A 10,854-nucleotide genomic window follows, 5' to 3' on the forward strand; every position below is an offset into this window, starting at 1 on the left:
GCCCCTGACCTACCTAACAGGGTTGTTGTTGAGCACACCCGAAGGCAGGACCAAACTGTACTAAATAAATTTATTTTCATTCAGTCATTCTGCATGAATCCTACCCCCCCACACACACACCCCATATACACTACCTGTTGAGAAAAGGGGGGGCGTTACCGGGGATATGAGCGCCCCAGTTACCCCCACCCCCCCGCACCCACCAACCAACCAGCAGCGGCAGTCCGCGTGGCCACAGCAGGCATTGGGGACCGGGAGCGCCCAGCCGAGCCAGGGAAGCGAGCCGAGGGGCCTTACCGGCTGCTCCTCCGCCGCCTCCATCCTTTGCGCCCTCAGGCTGAGCCGGAGCCGTTTCGCCCTGTCCGGCGACGCCTCGCCAGGGAGAACGCGAGCTGAAGGAGCCACCAGGAAGCTTGCGTGAGAGCGGCCAACGCGCAGCCGCAGACGGCTGATGCAAGTCGCAGCCAACGTTGCTCCCGATTCCTTTGCAGCCATAGAGCGTGCGGAGGGCTAGAGCGGCACACGGAAAGAAAGGGACTTGCCGGCCGCCTGGACAGGGGCGCCTTTATGGTGCAGAGCCGGGCTGGGCGCCAGCCAATAGGAGCGCGCGAGGCGTTCGCCGTGGCTTCTCACGGGGGTGATCAAGGCATGTCGCTAAATCCCTGCTGGAAAGTCGTGCGGGGTTGGGGGGTTGTCTTTTGCTAGAAATTCAAAATAACCAAGAACACAGAGAGCTGCGTTTGTATGTGTATATGTATATTAGGATTGCCAGTACCTGGAGAGAAGAAAAGAAAAATGTGCCGTCCCCTTTAACAGAGATTACTAAGGTTGTTATTTACCAGCTGAAAATGATGTACCTCCATGTCGTGAACAGCTTCAGCTGCCCTTTTCAACATGCTGAGCCTCAATTAAAGGGGTAGGACATTCCCCCCCCCCCCCGTTGTTGGCTACCCTAGTTTGTAAGTGTGTCGTCCACTATATTATAAATTGCTGCACTATTGGTACAAAAGAGGGGCACGTAGATCTTTGTTCTGTTTTGGGAAATACCAACTGTAGACGTTTTTATTTATTTCCTGTCGTAGAACTGGAGGAAGATGCCTGATGAAAAAATGATCTTTTAGCATGACTTATGCCATTTTATAATGCTGCTTGTTCTGCTTTCTTAGGACTGAGGACCTGTACTCTAGGAGCTGGTAGAATAGCTGGAACTTTCAGATTCAGTTTCAGCAGGCTCTTATCAGTAGATAAAGATCCCAAGAGTGTGAGAAAATATTCTTAGACACCTGCAGTACATTACTGACTGCCCAGCAGACTTTTGCAGATGATTGGATGTATCAGGTTGCCATGCTATGTATCCCGATGTCAAACTCACTTGTTACAAGGGCCAGATCTGACATACATGTCACTCTGTCAGGCCAGGCCGTGTGTGCCTTAAAATGTAATGACAGATACAGGAGATATAAACTTTATAAAGGACACAGGCAAATCCAATTAACAATATTATTTTTTTAGTCAAAATATAAAGATGCCTTTTTCTTTAAAAGGATTTTTTAAGGATTGGGGCCTTAAGCAATAGGGGTGTGTAAACAGCACTTCTTATTGCCCAAACCCTCTCTTCTGTCCTGATGTCAAGCTTCCTGGCCCCAAGTGAGATTTATTTTATTTTTTATTATTTATTTATTAAATTTCTAACCCGCCCTCCCACCGAAGCGGCTCAGGGCGGCTTACATAGTCTTAAAACCAGCAAAAAACAACATAAAATGTAATTCCATAAGAATTCCAATAAATACAGTTAAACTATTTAAATACGATGGCATCGTATCATAAAATACAAGTGCTACACGACCAATGAAATCAATTTGTTACTGGAACGCCCAGCGAAACAGCTCCGTTTTCACGGCTCTGCGGAATTGCTGGCGGTCCCACAGAGCTCTGATCTCAGTAGGGAGCTCATTCCAAAGCGTTGGCGCTACCAGGGAGAATGCCCTGGTCCTAGTTGCCGCCAACCTGGCGTCCCTATGCCAGGGGCCGGGGGGGGGGGGGGAGCCAATTTGATCTTAAAGTGTGAAAAAGAAACCAAAACATCAATTTGCTAGTCTCAGAATGGCAGAATTACAAGCCAGCTAGGTCTTCCAATTATTCAAACAGAACTGGCTGCGCAGAAAACTGGCCCCAGGAAAAATTTAAACAACACTTGGCCAGTTAGGTCAGCCAACACCAAAGAGCAGCTTGGCCCAACCAGCCGAGAGCTGTGCTTGGAACTCATTTTCCCCAGTCCTGGGACACACTTCACCCCTTCCTTTCTGCTGGCTGGGGAAAGCCACGGCCAGCAGAAAGAAGGGGAAGAAATGCCCCTTAGAAAACATCTCACCCCCAGATTTCTGCTGGCTCAGAGCCATTTAAACCCTCCAGATCTGCTCTCTGCCACTTCGAGGCGGGGGGAGCAAAACTGGAGGGTTTAAATGGCTCTTCACGAACCACCACAAACTGCATCAAAGTTGCAGGAACATGGGCTCATGAACCACGAACCAGCCAAAGTATCACGAACTTTAGCTCGTGAGCCAGTTCGTGCCCATCCCTAGTCAACACCACCAGCCATGGGTTACTAAGGGGAGAACTTTGTTGTGAGCCCCATTGGGGAGAAACATGAGGTATAAATTAAGTAAATAAATAGATATTACCATCCAGCCTTTTGAAAAATGCCTTACCAGTGGGTAAAGCCTCTAAAATTCATCCTGCTGAGAATGTGTGGTAGAAAAAATGTGTACCCCCATGTGATCTTCATGTAGCTGCATGGTAGAAAACCCTGCATTTAGGAAAGCTGGTTGTCTGAATTCACTCTCTGCAAGGGCTGCACGTAAATTGTGTTACATTTGAATTCTGTACAGCATCACCAAGCCCATAAGTGTTAAATTAGCAGTAGTGGAGAAAGATGTAGTTTTGGAGAATACTTGCTAAATGTTAGGCGTTAAATCCTTTATTTTAAAAAATGATGATTCTACCTTTAAATTTAACTGACTAGGTGAAATACCCTTTTATGAATCAAGAATGTAAAAAGAGACATTCCCCCCCCCCCCTGAATCTGGCTACATATATTCCTTTCACAAACAGCCTTATTAGCGGTATGGGCACAAACACTCCAACTTTCACTCCACTTGTTTCCAAGTAGTGCTGGGGGGAGGAGCCAGGGAAGAGTTTTGGAGTTAATGAGCAGACTTTAGCCAGGGTTTACAAATATGCATGTAACTAAAACAGAGCAATGTTTTCAACTACCAGAGTGTTTCAGTGAATTGTCTCTGTGTATGGAGAAGGGGGGGGGTTAAGTTTCCATCGTCCAGCCCAAACAGGATAACTCACTGACCGGTCACAAGGAAGACTGTTAACCAGGGCTTTTTTGGTAGAAAAAGCCCAGCAGGGACTCATTAGCCTAATAGGCCACACCCAGCAGCAGAAACTCATTAGCATATTAGGCTACACCCCATGCCTGGACAGTACAGCTCATTAGCATATTAGGCCACACCCCATGCCTTCCCTTGGCTTGCCCGGGCGTCCAGCGGCTGTGGGGACCCAAGCAAGCCAGCTCTTGGAGGGAAGGGAAGACAGTTTAAATTGCCTTCCCTTGGCTTGCCCAGTTGCCCTGCAGTTGCAGGGAGCCCGGGCAAGCCAGCCCTTGGACAGGCCAGGGAAGGCACGGGGAGGCATTTAAATGCCTCCCCGATCCTTCCAGGGCCCCCCTGGCCTGCCTGTCTCGGAGTCACCGGGAGGGGTCACTCCCCAGGTCTTCCCTCTGTGGCCACGCACACAGAGGTTTTGGCTGTAGTGGGCGTGGCCAACTCTGAAGGCAGCCAGAAGTCCATTCCTGTGCGTTCCTGTCCAGAAATAGCCCTGGCTGTTAACAATAATTCAGTTCTCTTGGATAGATACAATTGCATCACTGTGCTATGGTGCCAAATACGAGCATACATGAGATGTGAAAACAAACATTTCATGCAAAAGCAAGGAAATATTCTTGATGGAAGAGAAAGGACAAACTCTTTAACACTCAGCGGACCCTGGAAGGAGGTGAAAGATTAATAAAAACCGACAGACATGAAACCAATGTTAACCAGAAGATGGCAGCAAAGTCACAAATTTCAATCTGTGTCACTGATTTCTGGTTCGATTCAGACCCTATTCTTCCATTGCAAAAGTTTAAAAAAACATCTTTTTTTGTATTTAAATAGTCCCTGTGCGTTGGGGATTCACGTGATAGCATTTGAAGCAAAGAGGCTGACCCAGACTAGGATTGCAAGCCAAAATAATTTGGGAAACCTTAAACATCGATTTCAAAGTGGTGGCCATTGGGGCAATAAAAATAAAAGAGTCCCATGGCACCTTATAGACAAAGCAAATTTCATGTCGGCATAAGCCCTCACAAGTGAGACCTCATGTTATTCATTTCTTACTTGAGTGAGGCCTGTGAAAACATATGCTGGAATAAAAATTGAGTCTGTTCTGAAGGTGTCACAAGACTTAGAAAATCAAGTTTAACATTCCTATGTCGCAGCCGCAGTGTCTTCTGGACCCCACCCACAACATCATAAGCATATTTATTCAGAAGATAGTCTGTGAGATTTAGACCCAAATAGGTGTGCCACAGCATTGCGTACATCGGACTGTATTTAAACAAATGCAAGACTAATATTATCTTCCAGGTATGCTTTCAAAAAAGGGAGGGTGTTGTCTTACATTCTCATACAAGTTACAGTTATGTCAAGTAATAATCTTTGTGTGTGTGTGTGATATTGGGGGGGTGTCTTACATTCAGGATTGTCTTCCTTTCAAGTAAATATGGTATTAAATCAATTTCCCTTATAATCTGATGGCAAAATATCAGCTAGGAACAAAAGCCAGTTTTTAAACGGATGCTGTTTATTGGCTGATGTCAGGGGTCGTTTTGTAGAAAAAGAGCTAGGGGAACTCATTAGCATATGCCACACCCCCTGACATCAGGGGCCCGGTGGTGGACCTGCAAGGCCGGCGGGAGTGCGAGGAAGTCCCGCCAAGGCCCTCCCTGGCCCCAGGCAGGCAGGGGTGGGGAGAGGCGGGGAGGAAGCAACTTACCCTCCCTCTTCTCCTGCCTCCTCCTGACTGAATGAGGGCTGGAAGCGGGGCAGCCGGAAGCAGGGGGCGGGGCTTCGTCATGTGCCCCGCCCCACACACATCACCCAGGGGAACTGCGATCCCCCGCGATTCCCCCCGAATCGACCTCTGGCTGATGTAAGCAATTAATTGCTGTATTTGATTTATCTTCTCTGAAAGTTACTATTGGAAGGAGGGAGGGAGGATTTGTGTTGATTTTCTATGCATTTAGGTATTTATTATATATGTCCCATTTTCCTTCCATTATGTAACTCAACACCCTGACCTGGATAGCCCAGGCTAGCTCAATCTTGTCAGATCTCAGAAGCTAAGCAGGGCCGGCACTGGCCAGTATTTGGAAGGGAGACCACCAAGGAATACTAGGTTTGCAATAAAGAGGCAGGGAATAGCAAACTACTTCTGAACATCTCTTGCTTTGAAAATCCCACAAGGTTGCCATAAGCTAGCTGTGATTTGACAGAAAAAAAGAAAGACAGGAAATCTAGGCAACATACATTTATTTATAGCCCACTTTTCTCTGAAACCAGACTCCTGAGAGGTTACACAGGATTCCTGGGAGATCTCCGATCAGGCAGTGATCAGACCAAGTTCTCCTTAGCTTCAGCAAGGTTGCTGCATCACATGTCTTGAGAACATACCCTTTTCGACTTCCGGTTTGTGGATTGGCGATGGCGGTCGCTCTCCCCGGACCTCGGGGGAGCGATTAGCACACCAGCGGTATGGAGGGGTGCTACCTTAAGTGGCATCCCCACGGAGCCTTTGCGATAGGCTCCAGGCCAGAGGGCTTTTGAGGGGTAGCCTCTTTGACGGCTTGATGCCGGAGAATCGAGGCTTCCCTCCACCCTCGGTCCTGCCGCTATGTGGCCCTCAGGCACAAGCTGATTCGACCGGGACAAGCGCTGGAGATTGAGCAGAGTATCGAATGTTGTGAGTGAGGTCAGAGAAATGACCAACAATGAACATGAGTTCAAAATAAATGGAACATTTTAAAAGCGAACTATCCCCCCCCCCGTGGGAAAAGTGGAGCGCAAAGAGGGATGCCTCTTATGCAAAAGGACAGATAAGCGTAACAAAGGGGCAGGGGGGGAAGCAAGCAGCGATTTTGTTTTGAGAGACTTACTTGAACGCTGACATTGAGGAGGTGACTTTTCGAGCCCGTGAGAAGCGGTTTGGAATTGTAAACAATTGTTTAAAATGGCGGCCTCGCAAAGAAAGTTTAAAATGAAACCGGCGGGTAGTCAGAGCCCAAAACCGGAAGAGGGAGCAGATGTCATGAAAATGTTAGCAGATATGCTTAAGCCGGTGATGGAGCAACTCAATGGTATTAACCAGTGTGACGACCCCTTATCTGGGGAGGACTGGTTTCCCTTTAAAAGTGTACTTTATGTTTTGTTCTACTGGGTATATCTGGCTGCCACCAGGAAATTTTAAGGCTTTCCAAACCTTTTTCCTTCACTTTGGCTCTTTACTGGGTAGGTAGGTCGAGTTGAAGGCTCACGAGGTACTATGTGGTCCTGGGAAGTATTTCTTTCAGAGCTGATATACTTAAATAAAAGAAGATTTATTGAAATAATTCATAAATAAAAGGGTAGAACCGTGTAACCAGTAATGTGAATATTTTGAACAATTGCTTGGTGTCTCACACAAGATTGCAACCAAACTTTTAAAGAGACACACACACATATAAAACAAGGAATCATTACAACCAGCAACTGACTTCGATTAATCAAAATTTCACAGCACAGCAGCTCCAACTGGCAGAAACGGAGAAGAAGGTGGAGCATGCAACTGAGAGAATTAAAGAGATAGACACCACAAACAAGAAAATGAAGAAAAGAATGGGGGAAGTTGAAACAAAACAAAACTTCCAAGAAAATCATTTGTTACAGCTACAAATGGAAAAAGCCAATATGATTCTCAGATTCCAGGGAGTTCCTGAATTGGAAAAAGAGGATCTGAGGAAGTTACTCAGTGAGATTATCGCTCCAGCAATAGGCTCAACAGTGGATGAAGTAGCAAAAGAGATGGAGACTGCCTACAGGGCTTACTTCAATTACATTGAAAAAAATAGCCTGCCTGGAGAAATTGTGGTCAGATTCTCAAGAAGACAGACCAGAGATGCTATTTTAAAAGCGACTTCAGCAACTCCACTGAAACTGGGGAATACAATCATTAAGACCTTAAAAGACATTCCATTTGAAATTCGCCAAAAGAGGATTGCTTGAAAAAGCTTTTGTTTATTTGCTGTATTCTTTCCACTGGTTTTTTCTGAAATCCGGCTAAGCACAAAATATTCCCAAAGTTTATTTTGCCAACAATATAATGATGGAGCTTCTTTCGCTTTCCAAAATTGGGCAATTAATTTCTTTTCTTCAAACCAATAAAATTTGGGAAATCCCTGAGGTTGTCATCTTTAAAATCAACGACAAAAGAGAAAAGATTGACTCCATTTTTAAAGCCAAGGAATTTTTGAAACGTCAGTTGGGATCGGAGGAAGAATCCAAAGATGAAGAATCCAAATCAAGTGACTCTGCTTCCTCTGGAATGGATGAGGACTCTGCTGTAGAAACGGGTGCGGGTGCAATGAAAGTTACATATGATTTCAGAGATAAAAAACCGAAGTAAAGGCAGAAGGACTCTGAAAATTGTCTTGTGAAGTAAATAACAAGAAGATGCTCAGAAAGTTCTCTCATAACAACTAACATATTAACACTGAAGCTGAGACAAACAAGAACTCTAAAAGTATATTGTTGTACTAACACTTTAATTATTAACACTTAGTTCAACACGGATATGATCTCCTCCTCTTGGCTTTTTAGTTTAGTGTGGTTATCTTTCCTTTATCCATAGATGTAGTCCCTTTCCCTCCTATTTTCTTTGTAGTTTTTCTAGTCTTATAAAAATAATAAAAATATCCCTCTGGGGATAAAAAAAAAAAGAACATACCCTTTTCCCTCACATGATCAGCCCTACATGAGGAAATATGGGTAAAAAACGAAGAACATTTGATTCAAGACCACAGCTGCCAAGCACATTAAGGTCTGTTAGGCCAAAACTTCTCATGGGTGAAAATTTGGGGTGAAGGTTGGTGTAAAATATTTAGCAACCTCCATTTCTACTGCTTGAGGATCTGGTTTGGTTGGTCTCTAAATCCGCTTCAAAACTGTGGTTGGAAAGATTGACTGGAATTGAGAGTGTTATTGAGTTCACATTCTTCTTTAAACAGACTATAAAGAAAGCAGCCAGGAAAATACAATCCAAGGAAATAACAGTGTGAAAAATGGAAACTAGCGTGCCAAACAAATGCCAGGACCTTGCAACAGGACAATAAAACAATGCAGAAATGGGGCAAGAAGTCAATATTAAAATCAAGATGACATATATTTAGGTTTTTTTGAGGGCCCTCCTGTACCAGATTTCTATTGATGCTAAGTTTAGCTAAAAACCATCCCAGTAAAAGTTTCCCTTACGCTACAACGTGAAGCGCATTTCAGTGTTTGTTTTCAATTAACGTTTGCTTTTGTGAGGACATCGTCAGGAAATTCAGAAATAGAGCTTCTTGATCTCGAACAGGCTTTTCAAACCCACGAACTAGTCGGGAAGTCTGCAAAATTTCTAAGACTGTGAAATTAATTGCCTGTGTCTACCTACTGTTATAAAAGGTTTCATCTGGGAGTTGTTTTTCCCCCTTTGGTTTTAAAGTATTACAGTTGGGCTCTGGAGAATACATCAAGGGGTATATGGTGTGAAATCAGGGTGCAGACAGATGTAACATAAAAACAGGAGTCCTACAGGGGCTTTCTCCTTTTGGGGTTTCCACCTTTGCAACGGAAGACAGGTGTATATGCCAGGGATACAGACGAGATGTTCCCATCATGCTTTGTGTGGGCTGTCTACTTATTATGTTGAGTCTTCTTGTTCACCAAAACTTCAGTCTGTGTGTATGTGTGATATGTGCCATCAAGTTGCTTCTGACTTATGGTGACTCTATGAATCAATGACCTTCAAAACATCCTATCGTTAACAGCCTTGTTCAGGTCTTGCAAACTGAGGGCCTTTGTGTCTTCCTGGATTGAGTCAGTCCATCTCATGTTGGGTCTTCCTCTTTTCCTGCTGCCTTCAACTTTTCCTAACATGATTCTCTTTTCCAGGGGTCATTTTGTAGAAAAAGAAGTGCAGGAGCTCATTAGCATAACTCATTAGCATAATTTATTTGCATGTGCCACACCCCCTGACATCACTGAAAGTGTGTCAGACGGCAACACCCACCGCTCAGGCTCCACTGGACTGTTTTGGATTGCTAGCTATTGGGGGGGGGGCGACGTGCAGATCTGTCCTTGCAGAGGAGGGAGAGCTTGTACCTAAATAAAACTTGGTCTTAAAGGTGCCACTGGACTGTTTTGGACCAGGGGGCCGGGGGGAGCTCTGCTACTTACCTGGCTGCTTCTTGCTCTGACTGAGGGCTGCTGGGAGCAGGGGGTGGGGCTTATTGCATGTGCCCCACCCCCTGGGCTCTTTACTGCCAGAACTCCGCTCCTGTGCACTCCTGCAGGAAATGACCCCTGGTCTTTTCCAGAGAGTCTTGTCTTCTCAAAATGTGACCAAAGTATGATAGCTTGAGTTCAGACATTTCAGCTCCAAGGAGAGTTCAGAATTAATTTAATCTAGAACTCACTTATTTGTCTTTTTGGTGATTTAAAACTCTCCTCCAACACTACATTTCAAACTAAACAACTTTCGTCCTGTCACTTTTTTCATTGTTCAACTTTCACACCCATACATAGTAATGGGGAACACCATGGCATGAATTATCTTGATCTTGGTCACCAGTAACAGACTCTTACACTTAAGAATGTCTTCTACCTCCTTCATGGCTACCCTTCTCAGTCTTCCTTCAGTCCACACTCAAAGGAATTTGAACTTAAGGTTTATAATACTTTCTTACTTCCGTAGTGTCCCAGTTTGAATACAAAGGTGGCCCATGTTTTCTGTTAAAAACAAACCAAAGAGCTCAGTATTCCAGTTGGGAACCATGTTTATTAAAGTAAATATCTGTTTTTAATAAACTACTATTAATTTTAAAGAGTTGCATAAAATGGAGATTGGGGTGGGTTCTGATGTCACAGGCACCAGCCAATCAACACTGTGATGCACCTTCAGCATAAACATCCTGAGTTCACCTCTGTAAAGAAAACCATTAGTTTAAACATAATGTAATGATTGTACTACTAAGGCAATCCCGTTGCTCGAATAATGTACTGTATGTATTTCTTTATTTACTTCATTTACAGCCCACCTTTCTCCCCAATGGGGAACCAAAGCAACCTACATTATTCTCTCCTCCTCTGTTTTATCCTCACAAAAACCCTGTGAAGCAACGCTCCCTCTAAGCTGTGGAGTCTTGTGAGCAAAAATTCAACTTTGTGAGATACTGGCATTAAAGTTGTGAGCAAGTGCAGGGCTTTTTTTGTAGAAAAAGCCCAGCAGGAACTCATTAGCATAATAGGTCACACCCAAACAGCAGAAATCCATTAGCATATTAGGCCACACCCCTGACAGCACAGCACATTAGCCTATTAGGCCACACACCCATGCCTTCCCTTGGCTTGCCCGGGCGCCCCACGGCTGCGAGGAGCCCGGGCAAGCCAGCCCTTGGAGGGAAGGAAGGGAAGGTAATTCAAACTGCCTTCCCCTGGCTTGACTGGGCACTCC

General features: G+C 44.9%; 1 protein-coding gene across 1 annotated transcript in view; it reads right to left on the reverse strand.

Annotated features, from left to right (window-relative positions):
- TARS (threonyl-tRNA synthetase) overlaps positions 1 to 430 on the reverse strand; it is a 28,333-nt gene extending 27,903 nt beyond the window's left edge. The window contains exon 1 of the mRNA XM_015422522.1: positions 298 to 430. Coding sequence (XP_015278008.1) covers positions 298 to 321 — 24 coding nt within the window. The 5' untranslated portion in view covers positions 322 to 430. The remainder of the gene's footprint in view (positions 1 to 297) is intronic.
- Positions 431 to 10,854: the final 10,424 nt, after the last annotated feature.

This window comes from Gekko japonicus, unplaced genomic scaffold (assembly GCF_001447785.1).
Source record: "Gekko japonicus isolate JY-2015 unplaced genomic scaffold, Gekko_japonicus_V1.1 scaffold1302, whole genome shotgun sequence".
In the NCBI taxonomy this organism is placed as follows: Eukaryota; Metazoa; Chordata; class Lepidosauria; order Squamata; family Gekkonidae; genus Gekko; species Gekko japonicus.